This window comes from Ruditapes philippinarum, unplaced genomic scaffold (assembly GCF_026571515.1).
Source record: "Ruditapes philippinarum isolate M1 unplaced genomic scaffold, ASM2657151v2 ctg251_1_1_1_1, whole genome shotgun sequence".
Taxonomy (NCBI): domain Eukaryota; kingdom Metazoa; phylum Mollusca; class Bivalvia; order Venerida; family Veneridae; genus Ruditapes; species Ruditapes philippinarum.
In genome coordinates this window covers 29,542-52,188 of record NW_026855913.1, presented here as the reverse complement: position 1 = coordinate 52,188, position 22,647 = coordinate 29,542, and the positions used below count along the sequence as shown (strand labels likewise).

The window sequence follows — 22,647 nt, the reverse complement described above, 5'->3', positions numbered from 1 at the left end:
AACTCCGTAGTATAATAAACGAATATAGCCCGTTAGAGGGAAAGCGAACTGTGTGGTAATAGCTAAAAGTTTTAATCTGTACACATTGTGATGTGTCATTTGGATTTCATTTATCTCTATAATGTTATCAAAAGGGATTTTGAAATATTACGATGAAGTATGTTTGTATAGTAGTTTTGTGTAGTTTTTCTGTTATCTTCTGGAGGCTCGTCATATCGATCAAAGGTTCATTTTTTACGCCACATGACCTTTCGGTATTGTTGTGTAAGACTATATTGTAATTGAATCATTCATTTATAAGCGATAGGGGTTGAGGGACTTAATATTGTGATTTTCATTATCAGTTATAAAGACTTGACAGGAAATTTTATCTTATCTTTACCGTTGTTTGCATATACAACCCGAGTCATGTTTAAAGTTTGTATAAACGTCATGAATATATAAAATTACATTAAATCACAACGATAAAAACCGACGTTTTAAATGAGCAACTTAATATAACCCATTTTTATCAAACTTAGACGGTTGTCGTTTCTATAACTATTGATAAAGTCGTTTCAATTTGTGTGTGTGTGGGGGTAACTGTGGGCATGTGCACGTACTATAAGTTTCTTATCTGCTGTATTTTTATGTTATTGTGTCGCTTTGAAAAAGGCGACATATAGGGGTCCCCTCAGGGTTGTCTGGAGCAAATTGCAGTCACTTTATGTCGGATTGATTCCAAACTTGGTATTATGCATGCTTGCTTATTTCAATGACCAAAAAATTGCAAAAATTGCTCAAGCATCGACACTTCATAATTTTTGAGTTACTGCTCTTTGTAAATGTTCATACTTTATCTTTGTCCGGACCATTTCTCCTAAACTATAAATGCTAATGACTTAAAACTTCATTGGTTGATAGATCTAATTGATAAAAAGTGCAGTGCATGAAAATGGTACCCTGCACTTCTAATTTATTGAGTATTTGGCCTTTGTTAATTTTCATATTTCATTTTTGTCCGGGTCATTTCTTGTATAAATGGTATTTTTATTTTTGATCATGATGTTACATTGTTACAATCAGTTCAAATGCCATATAAGTTAAAGGGTCAAGTACATTCTAAGAGCAGTGTTTATAAATAACCTATATTTAAGAAGAAAATGCATAAGAAACAGCTATACTGTTAACAAACCGACACATCCGACTCGCGGAGTTCCATATTTGGATTGAGGAAATTATAGGAAAACACAGCTGTGAATAATTCCTTTTTTCTACAGTCTTTTAGTTATAGCTCTTTGTGATATTTCATGCTAAATTAATGTTGGGGCCATGACACAATAAGAAATGGTTATACCAACTTGCAATTACACAGCTGAAGTTTGCATTTATATTCATCAATAATTCTATGTTTATTTCACGTCAATTCTACATTGTATTTCCAGGTGTGTCATCATTCAAGAAACAATTTATAGTAATGTCTAGCTATGGCATCTGCTCAACCTGGTACATCATCTTTGGCTCAAGCAGTTGATAATCGAGTATTTTTGTTCCGCCTTCAGATACTAATTATAGATGGTGGACTTACAGTTTTAAGAAATTATGTAGATCACGAACTTTTAGCTCAATCTATTACTCTCAGCGGTTGTCTTGCTAATGAAAAGGCCACTATTCAATTTTTGAAGGGACGTGGTTTAATAACACAGGTGCAATATGATTTATTGTTTCCACCGAGTGGCACTGTTTCAACGTCAGATTTGGACATCACACTTACCATTTGTCTCATGAGAAACCTAAAATGTTTTAAGTTAAATAAAAAGTTTAATTGGAACATTCCGCCAATACAAAGTGATACTTCCATCGAGGCAGACATTTGTAGACTGAAGAATTACAGGAACGAAGTAAGATTTTAAAAAAGGCTTATGTTTATTTTCAATATTAAAGTGAATCATAGTATCAAATAATATTTTACTTTTTGTCTTATTATATTAGTGTAGATAAAAATGTCCCTCTATAGGAACACTGGGTCAATACTGAACAAGTTCCCGAGGAAGGTTTTATATTAGTTATTTTGTCAAAACAATTTGTTTTATTATTCAAGCATTTTAAAGGTGATGTTTAAAATCGAATAAGTTAACATGCATTTTGAACAATGTTATATCTTCAGATTTGTCATATATCGACCACTACAGGAATACAACATAATGATTTTATTACAAAGTGGAAAGAAATCGAACAGGTATTTATTTAATTTAAATACTTACTTAAACATAGTTAGTACAAATGTTGAAAAGCAGGAAACACTCGTTACTAAATTCCATACTTATCAGTCAAGCAGTGTAACTTTAGTATCTTTTGTTTATGCAATGTTGAAAGGAAATATAATAGGTTGTATCAAGTTCTGTAATTAAAGATAACGTTTTATTTTTTCTATATTTTTGATTCATTAAACCAAGTTTTGTCATCTAATGTATTTTTCAGTGCTAGTATTTTCACTTATGAGATAGTAAAGGTAGAAAATTTATTCAGATGATAACTAACTCTTATAATGTCACCAGGCCAGGACTGCAAATAACAAATGCGAAAATATTGTAATTTTACTCGAGAAAAATGTTTTGAAATATATTTAATTTCTTTTCAAACGCTAGCCAAATGTCATTAAGTTAATTATCATGCCTGTACGCCTTTCAGATTCTCCTTAGATTCGATAAGGTGTATCCAATCAAAGACTTTCACCAGACAATAACTGACTTTGAATTCAGCCCTCTTGATCCAAAAACAGAACAGAGGGTAACGGATGAAATTGAAAAATGGGAAAGTCATGATAAAGCAGTAGAAGTTGATATAGAACTTCTGAAAGCAGGTCATAAAGAGACTATTGAAGACTTGAAGACGGTTAAAACTGAAATAGAAGAAATAAAAGAACGACTACCAACAAAACAAACGATTTCAAATATGCAAGGTAAGCATGCTTATACATTGTTGATATAAAGGTTGTTATAATCTTGTTATCAACTTGGATATTAACTTCTTACAGGTATTTGCATTACAATTAAATTGAAGTTGCTGATTTAATAATAAAAATGACAAGGACATAGTTATATATGAGATATGATCAGGTTAAAAAAAAACCCACAAACAATGCTTCGTTTGTCAATGACATTCTAAAGGTGACAATGACATTATAACATTATAAAGGTAAAGACAATATGTATATACATATACATATATATATATGTTGAATTGAACTTTGCTGAAAAAATAGAAGAGTGTACAACAATAGACTTGCTAAATAGCTTATGTCATACAAAAGTAATATTTCTTATTGCAGCATATTCGCTCATTTAAATTATATTATTCTAATTAAATTAACAATAGTTCATAAATAAGCTGAATATGCATAGCAAAAATAGTTGTAAAGAGATGTTGGCACTAAATTGGTACTTAATAGAAAACTAAATTTGTAGATTTTAATTAAACAAAGTGTTTAACCTGACCTATCATATAATTTTTGTGTTTAGTATTGATTTCTTATAACCGTGCAGATAAGATCTTATTAGTAAATAAACTATATACAATAAACTTTAAACTATCTGAAGAACTTGCAGAATTTACATTTCATATCATGTTCCATTTGATGAAATATTGTATGATCTTATGGCGTAAGTGAATGTGTATGCTCAAAATATTTGCATTACAAAACGCATTCAAATTCTGCCTAAATGTATGACACTGTCCACACGAGTATTTTCAGCCCAAATTTATAACATAAACCCTTTAATGTTTTTATTTGATGATTCGTAGCTTAAAGAATTCAATTTTAATATATAATTATATATGTATAAGAATAAATAAAATCTACCGATGTGTGTTTGAATATGACGTAGTAACAAACCTACAATCGACAAAGTAGAGTTTATAAAATTATTATTTGCATTTATTATCCTTCTTGTAGGCTTTAATTTTATACTTAAATTACACTCACTCACTCACTCACATATGCCATAATATCTATATATTTTGTGCATGCTTTTGTTAATATTCACTCAGACTTTAACTTGCAAGGGCATTAATTTTGACCTTGAGTATCAATACTGTAAGTATGCTGCAAACACTAAGTTATACTGCACGTAGAAAAGAATCGTGTTTTTGACGAAACAGGACGCCAATACCCTCCCGCACACCAGGAGAAGATCAACAATATGACCCGGTTTTATTTGAACGGTTATATAAATGAAAGCAAATAAATTTCCCTTTAACATGAATGTCAGTTAAAAGGCTTTTAAATACTTACATACGAATGGCGAATTTTTGATAAAAAGAAATTGGAAGAATGTCTGCAAACTTTTCTTACATGATAAATTGCTGTTTAACCACTGAAAGCGCATTTAAATATATTTTCTTATTACAAGATAGCGAGGGCCTTTAAATTAAAGTTTAATCAATTATGTATATTTAAATATCAATTGATGATCATCGACTTCAAAATTTTCATTATCATAGATTGAGATATATGGATGACTAAAACAATAATATGTGTAACAGTATTTTACAATTTTGAAACTTTGTGTAACAATTCATATTTTAGATGAAAGAAGGCAGGAAAACGAGAGGGATGGAAACTTTATTCAAAGTTTTTTTGAGAGGAGACGCTATCGCCAGAAGAAAAAAAGTAAGATTGTATTTAAATATTCATCAGACAAAGTCCAACTGATGGTTCTCCGAGCAATTGGATCAGCCTAAATACTATTTATAACAACCTTCGATACGACGTGATCTAAGATGTTAATAGATAAGGTTGTCAGACTGTATATGATGCATTATTAACGTTGATGAAGGTAGGTAAAAACGAGGATGCTAATTTTAGTTTACTGTGTAAAATGTGTGACATATATGGTCAGGCATTTACTACCAAATTGCAAAAACGTATATGGCACATAAGAATTTATCACAGCTGTCTGTATGTGCCATATACGTTTTTGCAATTTGGTAGTAAATGCCTGACCATATATGTCACACATTTTACACAGTTAACTAAAATTATCATCGTCGTTTTTACCTACCTTCATCAACGTTAATAATACATCATCATCATCATCATCACTATCACCATCATCACCATCATCATCATCATCATCATCATCATCATCATCAATAACATAATAATCAACAACAACATTATTATCATCAATAATGACTTCTGTGTCCATACACAGCGACTGGCTTTATTGAAAGTATGTGCAAAATATTTTCGCCATTAATATTTATTGACTGGAAGATTCAATATCGAGGGGAAGGTATTCTAACTTTTTACTTGTGCATGCGCCTCTGCCTGTCTACGAGCGTCTGTCCGTCCCGGAATCTTTAGTGTTGCTACTTAAATAATTTAGTTAGGGTAATAAAATTTTGTTATTGTGCACCTTGGGTTTCGCATTTCGATTTGCCCTTGACTTAGACAAATAGGAAATTGTCAGCTTATGTTGCGTGAAGCTTCAACAGTATTTGAACTAGGGGCATGAATGTATATTCACCTGAGGTTTAGCTTGTCGATTACCGTAGTAATTCCTTGACTAAGTACAAATTTGCAATTTATACATTTGTCACATGTAGCCAAAACAGTATTTGAGCTAAGGTATTGAAACTTTACGTGGGTATTAAACAGAATATGAAGTCATATAGCTAGCGTCCTTAAGTTTTATATCAATATTTGTAAGCATATATATTATTGTGCATGTGCGGCTTTCGTGTGGATTTGTACAGTAATGAGTTTGTGTCTTTTACTAAGTTATAATTTGAAATTTTCACTTGTGTGGCTGACTAGCTTTTAGGTGTTTAAAGCAGAGTCAAGAATGTTGGTCAGCATATGTCGTTGTGCATCCGGGATTTCACTTATAGATTCGATTAGTGCTGTCATAGTTATAGCCCTTGACTCAAGAAATTTTGTATAAAAGATGGTTAGGGCATGTGTGTCCTATTCTTTTGATAAGATTTATTGCCATGTTGAAGATAATTATTTTGACTTTTTTTAAGTATTAAAGTGCATGATTTTATATAATTGTTTTACAAACTCTCGTTGATTTATAATTTACTAATATCCAATATAATTAGCATATAGTTTCGGACTTAGCCATTCACTGACCGGCTTTGTGTAAATATGCACAAAATAGTGACAAATTCCAATGTCGTCATTAAAATTATTCAAAATGAATTTTTCTTTTATGTTTATAAAACACATTATAGTTACGCTTTTTGTTAGTTAATCTAACGCGTACAGATCCTGATTTTGATATGTACTTTACATATTACGCCATGAATTGGATATAAGCAAACTCATTTTTTTATTCATGGGAAAAAAAACGACTTTTGAACATTTTCATCAATCATTTTCTTCGCGTGTAATTTTACATTGGTGAGCATGGCTGCAGCATATTTGCTGTTAAAGCACTTGCTCTCTTTACTTATTAATCACAGAGTATGGATGACACAATGGTAAGGGGTATTGGTGGCCTAATTGCTAAGATGTTTGCCCCTCAACCCCAGGATTGTGGGTTGGAGCCCAACTCGGGTCATGACCATGTTTCCTCATCTGACAGGAATCGGACTCTAAAGTGACAAATATAAATTAAAAGAACGTGTTTTGCAATCGATCATTAATGAATATGTTTAAACCAAGAGCTTGTAGATTTATTAAGGGCCCTGAAAACATTTTGTTCAAACAGCAAGAAATATAAAAACATTTATTAATCCATAACATTTTCTCGTTAACAGGGATATTGCAGTACGATACACACGAACTATGTGTTTCTCCTATCTGGTGAAATATTTGTTTATTATACATAAAAAAATCGGTGAAAATTTTGTTTATTATGTACCTTTAAAAATTCGATGAAACATTTGTTGATTAGAGATCTTCACTTTAGAAAATATTGGTGAATGTTTGTGAGGATTAGGTAAACAAGAAATACGAACATTGGAATTACTGACGTGACGCGATATTGAACGCCGACTGGCTGTTCTTGGATTTGAACCCATGCCCTATCGAAACTCTGAATATGAATACTTTTCAGAAATGAAAATTCTGTATTGAGCATCAAAAACCTTAATCAGGACGGGCTAGGACGTAGACATTTTTTAAATCCACATCCTAATCTCGAATTAGCACGTGCACGACCTACTAGTGCATCCTTACCACGACTTCAGTCTTTACACCGTTCTTGCAGTACTGAAAAAACAATGAGCTTAACGAACATAAGATTCTAAGTATTGGATATGCACAACTAAGTATCTTGTTCATACGAGATCTTTAGACAGTCAGGATATGTTAACATGATAAAGAAAACATTTTTGTAGTGCATTTTGATTAGCCAATTGTTTCGTATGTACGACTTAGCGACATAGGATCTAGTGCAAATGTTAGTCACTATGGCATGTAGTTTTAGCTGTAAATGCTACTGCGGCTTGTGATGATGATGATTTTGATGATGGCGTTGATGATGTTGACGATGATTATGATGATGGTGATGATGAAGATGGCGAATGCGTTTACGATTCTGTATTAGGTTATTTTTTATTTTTGTAATAAACGGTATGTGCATTAAAGAAATAAAAACTACACATGTGACATATTCGTTAGTATTTCATTTTTATGCGCATTTTTGGTAGTGACAAATACGTTTTGGTGAGCATTAAAAACTTAATCAAACAGAATATGGCACATTCAATGCCATATCCGACCGAATATGTCACTCGTGTGACAAATTCGAACCGAATATGTCACATGTGTGCCATGTTCGGTCTGTGCCATATATGGTCCGACAGAGGGTGTAATCTTTGTCAACTTAATCAAACCAAGTCTGCAATTTCCTTGTAGTCTAGTTGTGTTAAATGCCAATAAGGGATCACACATTTTCAGATTTTGATCATGTTTAACAAGTGTTAAATTCTGCTTAAGCCAGTGTTAGGGGGTGTGGACGGTAGATTGCACTTGTCAGTACCGTCCATGAACAGGCTCAATCAAACCGAGCCTGCAACATTTTCAATGTTGCCGTGTTGGGCTTTCTTTAGGAATTTTTATTTTCTCTATTTTAAGCAAGTTTTATTAATATCAAACCAGAAGATCAACGACCCCTGTTGCAAAATGTACAGTACAATTTCAAATATTGCAGCATACATACTAGTATATGAGATCTATTCAAATAATATTAACAAACATATTTCCTATGTTAGTTGTTTACGTAACAGTAAATATGGCTTTTATAGCAACAAGTAGATAAATGTCATAATGTGTAACGAATGTGTATTTTTGACTTCCAAAAATAAAGTTTTTTTTCGAAAAATTTTGATTGTCCGACGAAATAACCAATTTAAAAAATTAATGTCAACAGATAGACATTTTGAACTTTCGATTCCCATAACCTTTATATTATATGTATAAATAATGAATAATGTTCTTTTTACTTTTTTATCTTAGTTTAGGTGGGTGGAATACTTGATATATTGGGGAAAAACATCTCCCAGCATTTATTATTTTTTTGTTTACATGTTTAGTATCTAAGCGTAGGTTAGGCCGAAATACCATAGGTTAGGCCGAAATACCGTAGGTTAGGCCGAAAAACAGTACACGTTCTGTATATTCTTTCTGATCGTGTAAAAGGTCCTTAAACAAAAGTTTAACGGAAAGGGCCAGAAGAAATGCGAGTGTACTCCAAGCGGGGATTTTTAACAGTTCATCTAAATAATCACAAATAAGTGATTTATAATACCGTCAGATGGATGGATTTGACCTCAAAGACGGACGTTAAATCTAATCAAATAAAATGTTTGCTTTGTTTAACTTAGTAAACTTTCAATATCAATGCATGTGTATAACTTTCATGAGTTTTCGTTGGCATTTCTGCTTTTTCTTTCATAATTCCTGCTCTCCACGGATATCCCATCATATGTCCATCAAATTTCAAAATACTCATTGTTTGTCTATATCACTACAGATTTTTCTGTATTGTGTTTCTCCAAAAATATACCAAGGGATGTTCGGAATATCTGTACAAATATTTGAATAATCTTTGTTAATTCATAACTTGTACCAAACGTTTGCAAAGGTTGTTTAACAAAAGTAACAATACATAAAGTATGTATTTCATATTTATGGAAGTACAGTACATACTTATGCCAAACAGTAAATACCTAAATATTTATGAAGTAAAATTACTTTTATTTTGGATCAATAATTATACATTGACCTTTGTATCTGAAGATACACATCTGCACATTGACTTTCCTTTTACATGCTGTAATATAACATTGATCACCCCAAACTCACTAGACACCCCTGTATTATGCAAAGTAACCTTGCCGGTTTTTCGTAGCGGAACATTTAGCCACACCTTTTCCATTCATTGCAAGGTCAACTGCTCACAAACAGTTTCACAAACAAAACCATGTGTTCTTTTGTGCAAACCAGGTCAACCAGTGACTATGTATTTACTTAGTGTAGCAAATGGATAACAACAAGTTAGCTAATTTACATACATCTGTTAACACTGGAAAGGTTCAATTAGAACAAACAAAATAATCTACGTCTGTTCTTTTTATTTGGTGTAATATAAATGCAGTGGCATAGCATTTTTAAAAAAAAAAAAACATTTTTAATTATTTTTTTTAGGAATTTTGATTTGTCCAAGAATGTTTTACGAGCAATAAAAACTCCTCTTAGTTCTATTCAATTTGATCAATATGTTCAATGATTTTTCATGTAGCCTTGCAAGTATATTAAACTTCCTGCTTCCGGTAATTACCTTGATCACATGTTTTTTGTCGGTAAATTTTACTATTTAATGATGTTTTTCAAAATTTCTTTGCTACATTCTGTTTTCAAAAAATCCTTGCTTCGTTCTGTTATTGCAGACATTCTTATAGTCTGTTTATCATGTTATATATCACAAACATTTTTGGAATTGATACCAACGAAGGAATGTAACCCTTTCCTCACCCCTGTCGGATAATTTACTATAAGTTTCGGCTGAAAAACCTTAAGGACCCTAGTTATATATAATGTTTCTTCCTTAGTAATTTTATAACTGAATCATATAATATATAGTAATATAATACTAACATATTAGACAGGACTGATTTTAAGAAAATATGAGCCGCGTCATGACAAAACCAACATAATGGCTCTGCGACCAGCATGGATCCAGACCAGCCTGCTCATCCGCGCAGTCTAATCAGGATCCATGCTGTTCGCTATCAGTTTCTCTACTTGTTATAGGGTTTGTAAGCGAACAGCATGGATCAAATTAGTCGTTTAGTATTCTGATATGTTGTTTCCTAACTGTTTTACAGCTCAAGAAAGTGCCAAATGCTATGCCAGTGTTAAAAATAAAAACGATCAAACGGCAGATAGAAATAAATACAAGTATTAACATTTCCAAAAAAAAAGCTAGAAATGCCGTCCAGCTGGGTATTCCAACTAAAAAAAATATGTGAAAAAGACTCCTTACTGAATAATATAGAGCTAATGTTTCGTCTTTAATACAAATATTTACGTACTGTTTACACCTTTGAAGCCTACACACTGAGTTCAAGCTTCGTACAAATACAGGACTCTAGTAATAAAGCAATAGGCAAAACTCTATATTATTATGTAGTTTCACTATTTTGCATAATACATTTGTAACAGTCGTATCTTTCTTTATGTGATATGATTATTGATTCTCGGTTCATGATTAAATCCCTCAAAAGCCTGCTGAAAGGCATTTGAAAACCCGGTGAATATTTTAAGATTTTGGTAAACAGGTTATATGTTGAGCCGAAAAAGCCATTAGCATTAACTAGCGTACCTCGTTTGTAACGAGTCAGGTTTGAACTCTCAAGCGAGGCTTCAAATTAACAAATGATCTCTGCACTGTTCAAGAAGCCACATCACCGTTTTGTAAATACCAACAGAACGATTAGTCCATTTTTGTGGGATAAATGCAGTAAAAGCATGTAAAATATAGGGAAGTGGTGGTAAAAACTGTTAAGCAGTTTACCGATAATTCTTCTACAGCTTTGCCCATCGATTATGTGTCTGAGGCTATGAGGCAACTTAGATACGACTTGTATAGGTAGCTCTAAAATTGTATCATGTTGCCTTTGGAGCTAAGTGTCTTGGGGGACTTAGGTTCTGTTTCTAACTGGCTAGTGATTGTAGTGTAGGAAGGTCTATAGATGTCCCAGTACGGAATGTTTGGGGAGTATAAGTTTAAGGCTGATCAGTTATTAATGTTGGGAGTAAGTATAGGTGAAAGAAAGGCAGTACATGAATTATACTAATGTACCTGGTGGTTAAATTAGATCATCAAATGTAGAAACTGATCACTCAAATTTAACACGGCTTATGGATTTTACAAAATGTTATTGATTGATGTAATTGAAATTACTTCTTAATTTTTTATTGCAATAACATTGATTACTTTTCTCAAGTGATTGAAGGAATTACATTATTTCATATATGTATTCATGATAACTCCTGATTACTTTCTATTGTTTCGTTTTGAAATCGTTATGGCCTAACATTAAGAATTTGGAAAAAAAAATGGAGAACAAAACTTATACAAATATTATATTGCTTGACTTGGGGTTTCCTATGACGGATATTAAACAAGCATTTTATAGCAAAATTTGTTGCCATGACTATAATGCATCAAATTTAATGGCAAGGTCATTGCCATAATCTGGGCTACAGCAGGGGATTTATGGTTCAAACTGAGTTTATGGTTCAAAATTCAGCCATGATGAAAAAAAAACTCACTATTCACTGGGGATTGTAAATTAGCTGTCTGTTTAAGTTATAAGTTAGAAAGCCACTTTACCAAGCGAGCTGGCATTTATATATTTATATTATATTTATATTTATATATATAATCATTATTGGTTTAAAATTTCTAGTGACGATATAAATCATCCTTCTTAACATTTCCTAAATTTCCATACCACAATGGATGGATTGCATTGTGCATCTATGAGATGTACTAGTAAACCATTTAGAAATTTCTGTTGATCAAGTAAGATAATCTTATTGGAAGTAAAACCGGCATATGGAGCTAGAAATACAGGTAGCCACTCTATATACTTGCATATAATGCGTGATCAGAGTCTGGAAAGATAACACTTGAAATCTCTGATAGGGCAGGGAAGAGTGTAGTGGTCACTGCCCTAAACCCTAAATATAAGTGATATGATAAGAAGTATGGACTTTTCAGAGTTTCTGTCTGTTGCATTCTCTTATTTTTTAAGGCTTTGATATATTATCTTTAATATTACTCCCCCCTATATAGGCCTATAGGAAAATATCCGCCATCTTGGAATTTTCAGCCATATTGGATTTATTTTAAAAATATTTTTGGTTTCTAATTTGTCTTTACCCAAACATGCTTTGTGACAAATTTCAGGCTTTTTATATCTTTCGAAATTTTCTTTGACATATTATCCATTTTTGATAAACAAATTTGGCGGCCATTTTAATGACCATTTTTATGACCATTTCAATGGTCAAGATCAAGTTTTTTCAGTTTTGTATCCACCTTTATCGGATTCAGCATACCATTAATATGTAAAAAAACATCAATATATCACTTGCACTACAAAATGCCTCTGGCATCTTATAAAGGGCCAAATTCTCAAAATTATTCATGTCTATATAATACAAAACCTAAAATTGTTTTTTAATTTGATTGATTTATTTGTGTATATATATATGTCATATTACAATACATTAAAGAAATTTATCACAGATATAACTATCACATTATTAGTAACACAATTATTATTAGAAAAAAAAACCTTAACATTCATAATAAGATCAAAGATCTAGTTGACTTGAAGACAACACAGGATAACCCATGAAAATTCAATATTAAATAGAGAACTTATTTCCAATGGGGTCCTTTGATGGAAACAACAATATTTTCTTGAGAACTGGCATTCAAGTTCATGCTTAAAGATGCTATACTGGACTGATGTTTTATTTCTAAGATCAAATAAAATTAACTTCTATTGAACATTATGTGAATTATATTTATCACATATTTCAGGAAAAATACTATGAATATGACTGGTTATCACACCACTGAAATTATTAATTTATTTATATCACAAAACCAATCACAATCTACATTTATATAAAACATGCTATATTTATAAACTACAATTATATTTAAAATTAGTAAAAAATAAAATCAGCTTGTTCAAATTGTTTCATGTTTTCACTAAGTTGAGCTTTTACTCTCTTTTTAAAGTAAAAAAGGTTACTTTCCCTTTAAACATCAAGTGGGTGCATGTTCCAATCCCTAATACTTTGGTAAGAAAAATGTACTTTTTGTGAACTATTAACATGGGGTAGGGAAAGTTCCCTACACTGTTCCTACTATTATAACAATGAACATCAGACTTTAAAGAAAAGTTATCATACATAATTATAAGATGGACATTTTTTATTAAATATTTTATGTACATCATTGACTTGTATGACTCTATTTTCTATATTTAGCTACCCAATTCTATTAAATTTAATAACTTTCAATGATTTTCTACATGAATAACCATAAATATAACGAACAACTTTGTTTTTTTTTGCTTCTGGAAGTTTATGTTTAAGTTGTTTAGAAAGCCACTATACCAAGCGAGCTGGCATAGTCAAAGTGACACTTTACATAAAAGTTTTCTTAGCTCCATATTCAAACTGTTGCATTGTTTATACAAAACTTATCCTTCAAAATATGTCCATTTGATCTGAATTTATATTGTACTTTGAGAATATTTTTGATAACCCTACAGTAATTTTTTCCATAAATTGATCGTATCAAAAAATCTCTTTGCACTTGAATACATTTTCAAACCACTTGCATCTTACCGCAGCGGGTTCGAATCCCGACAGGAACTTCGGACTCTTTCATCCAGCTTGCTTACGGAACGTCGGTGGTTCGACTCAGGTGCCCTTTCGTGCCTGAAAAAAGGGGGGATTGAAATAGGCTCCGTCCTCTGTCCAGCTGTCGGTCCGTCCGTCTGTCTGTCCGTCCGTCATACTTTCGTGTCCGGTCCATAACTTTGTCATTTATTGAAGGAATCTGAAATAAAATGCCAAAAATGTTGCTTATATTTAGATGATGTATCATGCGCAACAACCAGACCCCTACCTTCAGGGTCAAGGTCGCACTTGCTCATTCAATGTCAACATTGTCTATTTGAGGGGATGGTATATGTCGTGTCCGGTCCATAACTTTTTTATCTTTGAAGGGATTTTGTAAATACTTGCCACAATTGCTCACAAAAATGAGAAGATGTGTCATGCGCAACAACCGGTCACCTACCTCCAAGGTCATGGTCACACTTGGAGGTCAACATAGTCTGTTACAGGATATATTTTGTGTCCGGTTCATAACTCTGTCATTTATCAAAGGAATTTGAAATAACTTGGCACAAATGTTTTTTTGTAATAAGACGAGGTGTCATGCGTAACAACTAGACCCCTACCTCCAGGGTCAAAGTATCTGAAATTCATTGTCAGATTTACTTCAAATTTGGTATATATCATTCTCGTGACAGTCACACCTGAATTTTCTTATGTCATTTCATTTGGCCCCTTTTAGGGATCAAAAGAGCTAAAAATAGAAACACCTTTTAAACGTCTTCTACTAAAGAACTAATTGATGGATGATCACCAATCTTTGTCAGTACCATTCTTGGGTAGACTTTTATCAAGTTTGCTCATATTAAACAGATTGGCCCCCTTGAGGAGTCTCTTGGAATAAAAACAGAAAAACCTTTCAACACCTTCTTGTACTTAACTAATTGATGGATGATCACAAAACTTTGTCTGTAGCATCATTTGGTAGTCTTTTATCAAGTTTGCTCATATCAATTTGATTTGCCCCTTTTAGGGGCCGCTAAAGCTAAAAATAGAAAAACCTTTCAACGTGTATTTCTACAGAACTAATTGATGGATGATCACAAAACTTTGTCTGTAGCATTCTGAGGTAGTCTTTTATCAAGTTTTCTCATATTAATTTGATTGGCCTCTTAAAGGGGTATCTAGGGCTGAGAATTAAAAAACAAAACCTTCAAACGTCTTTTTCTACAGAATTTATTGGTGGATGATCACAAAACCTTGTTGTAGCATTACTAGATAGTATTTGATCAAGTTTGCTCATATTAATTTGATTGGCCCCTTTTAGGGATCTCTATGGCTAAAAATAGTGAAAACGTTTTAAACGTCCTCTTGTACAGAACTAATTGATAGATGATCACAAAACTTTTTCTGTGGCATTTTTGGGTAGTCTTATATAAAGTTTGCTCATATTTATTCGATTGGTCCCTTTTAGGGGCCGCTCAAGCTTAAAATAGAAATACCTTTCAACGTCTATTTCTACATAACTAATTGATAGATTATCACAACACTTTGGCTGAAGCATTCTTAGGTAGTCTTTTATCATGTTTGCTCATATTAATTTGATTGACCCCTTGAGGGGTCTCTAAGGCTAAAAATAGATAGAAAAAATATTTGAACATCCTCTTCTTCAGAACTAATTGATGAATGATCACTAAACTTTGACTGTAGCATTCTTGTGTAGTCTGAAATGAAGTTTGCTCATATCAATTTGATTGGCCTGTTTTAGGGGCCGCTAAAGCTAACAATAAAGATACCTTTAAACGTCTATTTATACAGAAGTAATTGATAGATAAACACAAAACTGTGTCTGTAGCATTCTGAGGTAGTTTTTGATCAAGTTTGCTCATATTAATTTGAATTGCCCTTTTGAAATGTCTATAGGTCTAAAATTAGAAAAACATTTAAACGTCTTCTTTTACAGAACTTAGTAATGGATGGTCACCAAACTTTGTCTGTGGCATTCTTGGGTAGTCTTAAATTATCTTGTCTCATATCAATTTGATTGGCCCCTTTTTGAGGCCGCTTAACCTAAAAATAGAAATACCTTTAAACGTCTATTTCAACAGAACTTACTGATAGATGATCACCAAACTTTGCCTGTAGCATTCGTAGGTAGTCTTTTATCATGTTTGCTCATATTAATTTAATTGGCCCCTTTAAGGGGTTTACATAGCTAAAATAGAAAAACCTTGCGACATATTCTTTAACAGAACTAATTAAAATTGGAAAACATTGAAAATGCAATGGATAATCTCCAACACTAATTTCCAACACTAAAGTACTGCTAAAGCATAAGATATATTGTCTTTATATATATTTAAATTCTTCGAGAATATTTTTTGTAAGATCGAAATGAATAATGTCAATCATACACAATATTGTCACAAGTGGCGTAGCCAACATTGCAAATATAAAAGCTGGATTTCACATACAAGACAAGCCATTTATCTACTTATTTCATACCTTGTATTGGTTTTAAATTATTTTACTTATTTTGCACTTAACGAAATACTATTATGCATGATGTCATCAAATCATCACGTCAGATTGTTCTAGCCCAATTTTTTTTTAATGAAATGTGCAGATATTCTTGTGTTTCCTGTAATTAAGTACATTTTATTTAAAACAGAGTGATTTCATAAATGTATTTGAGATCCGTTCCTTAAATCCGTATTCTGTTTAAGTCTGGCTTCTGTGAAAATTATCTTTAATAACTACACTGAGAAATTATCAAAACATATTGTTATTCAGGTTGTTGTCAAATTTTAAACTATAAATTTTACGTATTTAAATCCGGCAGAAATATTAAAACAACTCCACAGAAAACAATACTTTTCACTCATTATTTTAGCATTTTTATGCATATTATCCTGACAAATTTAACTTTTGCAGCATAATAAAGAAAAGTAGATTTTAACGTTATAGCATTGCAAGTCGTCAAGGTTATTTGAAATTAATCATTGTCATTGGAAATGAAATTGTGAACGTGATTTTTTGCATATCAAACAGGTTATCTATAATGGCTTATTTATTACACTGTGCGTGTTGCATTATGGTGGCTGATTTGGTACACTTTGTGCGTTGCGTTGTCGACAACACACCTATATAGCTTTAACCTTTTCGATTTGTCGTCTCGCGCTAGCGAAACGCACCAAACTGCACGCTGTCACAATGTCGTCTTGTTGTCCTGTCTCTAGCGATGCACGCCAAACGGCGCTTTGTCGCACATTGTCGCAATGTCGCCCTGTCGCTTGACTTATAGACTAATCCTTCAATTTGAGCCGAGCGACAATTTGACATCGCAACAACACGCCGCCCGGCATCGCGCCACTTTGCGTTTATCGTTAGCGACAGGACGACAATGAAAATCCGACATCGGATCGTTTGGCGTTTTGTCATGCTGTCGCCAGCAACACCATGGCCCACAAAAGCGTTACAAATCATCCACCATAATTTTAACAGCCTTCCTTTCACTTTAAAAGCACCCATTTTATGTGAGCAATACTCTGTCCTTAAACAAGGAGTTACCTATTCAAGAATATTATGAAACATTGAAAGATTAATGTATATGGAATGGCAAAAAAATCTTCAATATATGATATAAGATAATAATAATAACCGATAAAATGGCATAACCTGAGGAAAAATTACAGTTCAGGTCTATAAACTTTTACAGTTGACACACGTCAAAATTGTTTAAGTTCCATATCTAGATTTATGTTTGTGTCAGACGCCCAATGCTCATTCACCTGTGCATGCAATAAAAAAACACTTCCTTATTATTTTTTTTCAATTTCAATTCAGATAAGAATTGATAAAACGAGAGGAGAAAATAAATGATAAGGTTTTTGCTACAAACTCTAAGTCATGTTATTGAAATAATGTTTTTTTTAATACAAATGTTTAAAAGATTCCTTTTTCAACCGGATATGTTGTGATATACTGGTCTATCACTGGTCGTGTATTATTTCGCAATGCAAGCATAAATAATAAAATAAGCAGACGACAACTCGTTTTTATCTAGAATGTATAGTTGTTAATCTTTGCAAATAAATAGTAATATTTCATCTAGGGTTCGGCATATTATGCTTCAAAAATAGGTTTTCCTTATTTAAAAAGGCAAATCAAATTAGTTGCATCAACAATTAGCCGAAACTATTAAGGGTGTTAAATAATTTCATCTTAAAAAACTAAACAAACCGAATAAACTATTTTCTTTTTCAATGTTCCCGAGGGAGATTCCTTTTCAAAATTTCAATATTTCTAATTTTGAATAAGTTGCACTGGCGTAGTGATGGGCCTTTATACAACAATCTTGTTTTCCTTTATCAACAGGCTCGAAGTTTTCTTACTAACAGATATTTTATTAATTATGAACTATATATATATGTCCACTCATTGATTTGTTTAATGTAAGATCAAAATCCATTACAAACTGAATTAATTTATGTCTTAAGTTGAGCTCCAACTCATCATTTATGCTTGCATTGCAAAAAAATACACGACCAGTGCTCGACCAGTATTTCACAATATATCCGGTTGAAAAAAGGAATCTTTAAAACATTTGTATTTATAATCACATAATGACTCTTTCAAAACAAAAATATTGCTGGGAAAACTCTTATGGTGCAAAGCTGGATCTTGTTAACTCACAATATACAAAAGCGTTTTTATGACACAGATGAGGACAATTTACCACGGAGTTGTATATAGGGCCTAAAACCACTATTTGTTTCAAACTACCTAACCAGTGCTTGATAAGTGGTTTTATTGCTACTTTCGTTTTAGAATTGAATTTTCGTATTATTTAAAATATCGTCTTAAAGTCAGCGATGGTGAAGAAGTTAAAGGTCAGGTACAAATAGCACAAACAAATATAAGTGTTATTTTTTACACTGAACACATCGAGCACTGGGCTGGCGACTATATACATGTACATAAAACAATTCACTGCAGGTGAAGTATACTGCAAAGTAAGCATGTAAATGTTCAAAAACGGGTAATATTTGAATAAAATTCGCTGAATATTGAAATGGTTGTGGTCAATATTTCGAGATGATATGATATGACATGACTTTAATAATATTGCTAATAGCAAAGTATGTTATGATTTAAGTTCGTAACGTTATTGAGCTCTGCAAGTAATTTACTGTACTATATCAAATTAAATGGCTATGTAAGTTTTTTTCTACGGATGTTTCTGAATGCAATTTTACCAGATCATGTAAAATGTTGTTAACTACTTTAGCCATTGCTAATGGGTGTGGACGGTATCTGTTCGGAACGTCCACGATAAGACTGAATCAAACAAAGCCTGCACTATTTTCAAATTTGCCGTTTTTGATGCTCTATAGGGATTCGTATTTTCTCTATTTAAAAACTGATACATTATACATTATTCACGATGATGTTCGTTAAGGATTATGAAACAGACAATTAAGACTGCCATGTGTTGCTTGTGTATTACTTTATGTAAGTTCATGTAAAAAAACATCATAAAGTCAACAATATACATGTATCGGTATCACAGTTATAGATATCTCTTCTCATATTTTACTTATCTTTCTTATGTATAACATACACTACCAAATCATTAAAACATTCCAATTTATTTGGAAGTTAAAAATAATACTACATTGTTGTGTGTAATAACCATAACTCAATTTTCCCAGAACGGATCTGGATATTTACAGAACAATCTGTTATTGAATGATGATCAACATTTCTCTCCTCTATTTTCAGAACTTCAAAGAGATCTCATTAAATTCTATAGAAACAAGTGTAGTTCGATACCTCTCTCGCCGCTTTTTGAAGAAGTAGAGACACCTCTAGCTGGGTTCTACGTAATGCCAGATATAGTCGCCATTAAACAGAAGTCTCCTTCAAGTGACATGGAGGTGAAAACGCCAGTCAAATCTTTAAGGGACCTGTTTCCGGTTGGAAGCGGTAACCAGCAAGAAATATATCTATCAGCAGACGCAGGCTTTGGAAAAACTGCTTTGTCAAAATACCTTACAATCACGTGGTGCCAGGCTCATCATAAAGACAAAAACTATAAATGTTTTAATGATGATGAGTTAAAAGCTTTATCTGACTTTGAGTTATTATTTTTGGTGTTATTAAGAGATTGTTCTGATATCTGTAGCATAGACAAAATGATTGAGCAACAAATTATTGAACAACTTCCTAAGTCAGTATCACTAGAAGAAATTTTACGTAAAGATAAGTGCTTGATTATATTAGACGGTCTTGATGAATGGACACACCCTGAAAATGGTTGTTCCAGGCGAAATGAAAAAATCCCACATCGGTACGTACGTGAAAAGTGTGTTATCTTAACGACTACGCGTCCATGGAAACTTGGAGTTTCAAATCTAAAAACAAGTCAGGTAAACAAGAAAATAGAGTTGGTTCAACTTAATGAAGATTCTACGTTGCAACTTGAGAAAAATGCTTTAAGTAAAATGACGGGTGTTCCTGATGGTTACAAATTGACGAGTAAAACACGGGACTTAAATAAAGTGATACGTGATTGTGGCCTTCAGCACATGCAAAAGATTCCACTCCTCCTTATGTTTATCACTTGTCTTTGGTGTAACAGAATTCCCATAGTTAACTCGAAATGTGATGTTTACACCAAAATCATTGAATTTCTTTTATCAAGAACAGCAAAGAAACACCCGGAAATTCAACCATCTTCTGATGCTTCTGCCTGCGATATCCCAGAATATTTCAGAAATCACAACTTTATAAAAAAGTTTTACTCTCTTATTAAATCATTATCAGAACTAGCTTATCAAACATTATTTAATGAAACAAGAGAAAACACGCTGGTATTTGACAGATCGGTTGCTGAAACATATCTCAAAGCAGACGACATGAAAATAAGCCTTTTCTCAGGAATTTTGTCAGAAGGTAGGACTAAGACTTTGATAAAAGAAATTTCTAAAGTGTCATTTTCCCACAAAACAGTTCAGGAATTCTTTGCCGCAATATTTATAAGTTTTCACGTAGACGCTCAGAAAATTGTTCTAGAAAACTGTAGAAACATTCAAGACATTCTAGATATGTCAAACATTTATGAATTTATAAGTAAAATGAATTCTGACTGGATGTGTGCAATATTAAATGATTTGATGTCTGTGATGAATAAAGACGAGAAAACACGCGACTTTAGAACTAGGACAGGTTACAAGGACATTGACAATAATCCATTGTATAACATACAGAAAATGTTCATGTCGTGTTTACAAGAAATACCTGAAAGTGAAAACATTCAATTATGTTTACAAGATTTCTTCATTGTCGGGTACATTGAGCACAGTGAGCAGTTACAACATTTGTTAAAAAAAAATAAAAGCAATATAAAATCACTTTATATAGAAAGTATCAGATACGCTTTTAGCTGTTTACGTGAAATTATAGATTTATTCTCCAGCAAAGATCTCAGTCATATACAGACACTTTACTATAAAGGTTACTTCAGTATTGAGAAGTTGTTTCCTACTTTTCAGAACGTTACTTTGGACTCGGGTGAATGGGCAGATGATGAAGAAACTCTGAGTAAAAATTTGGCGCGAGTACAAAACTTACAATATTTAGATATTGGTTGCTTCTCTTTTTCTCACAAAATACTGGAAACATTTTTCAATTTTATCTCCGGTCAAAAAACAATGAAAGAGTTAACATTGCATTTGTTATTCTGTAAAAAACATTACGACCATAATTGTAAGAGACTGAACTTGGATTTGTCTCAACATTCAACTCTTTCAAATTTAGCCTTGCATATGTTACCTTGGAGGCTACAATTGAATATATCAACACCGTCATTAGTTGATGTTAAGTTGTGGAAAATCAATCTAGATAAAAGTTCATTGTTACTGTCACCTGACATGCTAAATATTGAACGTGTTAATTTGTCGACGATAGAAATGTCTGCAGCAAGTTTACAGAATTTTTTTTCCGTGTTGGAAAATCTGCCTCAGTCAGTTACAGTAAAGATGAACGACATTAAACCGAGAACAGAATATAAACGTTTCAAAAAAAATATTCGGAAATCACAAACTTTTCATGTGATACAGGACGACGACTTCTGTCTGACGGTGTTTGAGTTCAAAACAAGGAAACCAAGTAAAGAATAAACAAGGACAAATATTTAATATAAACTGAAGAAATGACTTCAAGACTTTGAAAAAAAAGAAAACAAAATGGAAACTTAAAATACGATTGATGAAACTTAATTTTAATGTTTGGTCATTTAGCATTTAAACAAGTAATTTCTTTTCTAACTAACAGTTGTTTCTGAATATAGTGATTGAAATGGTAGGAATATTTTACGTAATTTTAAGTAAGGTCCTATTTTTTGTTATTCCCAATATGAGGCCATTTAGAAAATTGATTTCATTAATATGTTTATCTTTAAAGATTATTGCAATTTAATGGGACACACAGGCATTGCATCTTTACTTTTTTATAATCTTCCAAACTTTAAGATATGACAACCCTTATGGTCACTACGACAAACTAAAAAGAAATGACAAGATTGGTTGGATTGCCTTAAAAGGCACTTGCATGCAGTACTCTTTATTGGCGACGCCGGTGAGCGGCGTCGTCTCTTATGGAATGCTTTTTATTTTGGCCTATGGAAGGAGCTGTTATTATTAGCAGTTAATGTCATGTTGTGTTAATCAGTTTTATTTTGATGCGTAAAAATCAAGTAAGGAAACATGTTGTTATATTTG

At 32.4% G+C, this 22,647-nt stretch overlaps 1 protein-coding gene across 1 annotated transcript; it reads left to right on the top strand.

Moving 5' to 3' along the window:
• The first annotated feature begins 1,430 nt into the window (after positions 1 to 1,430).
• Positions 1,431 to 22,229, top strand: LOC132744788 (uncharacterized). Its single transcript, XM_060733568.1, has 5 exons — positions 1,431 to 1,880; positions 2,147 to 2,218; positions 2,671 to 2,941; positions 4,568 to 4,651; positions 19,649 to 22,229. The coding sequence occupies exons 1-5, from the start codon at positions 1,467 to 1,469 to the stop codon at positions 22,045 to 22,047; spliced, it is 3,240 nt and encodes a 1,079-aa protein (XP_060589551.1). The 5' UTR covers positions 1,431 to 1,466; the 3' UTR covers positions 22,048 to 22,229.
• Positions 22,230 to 22,647: the final 418 nt, after the last annotated feature.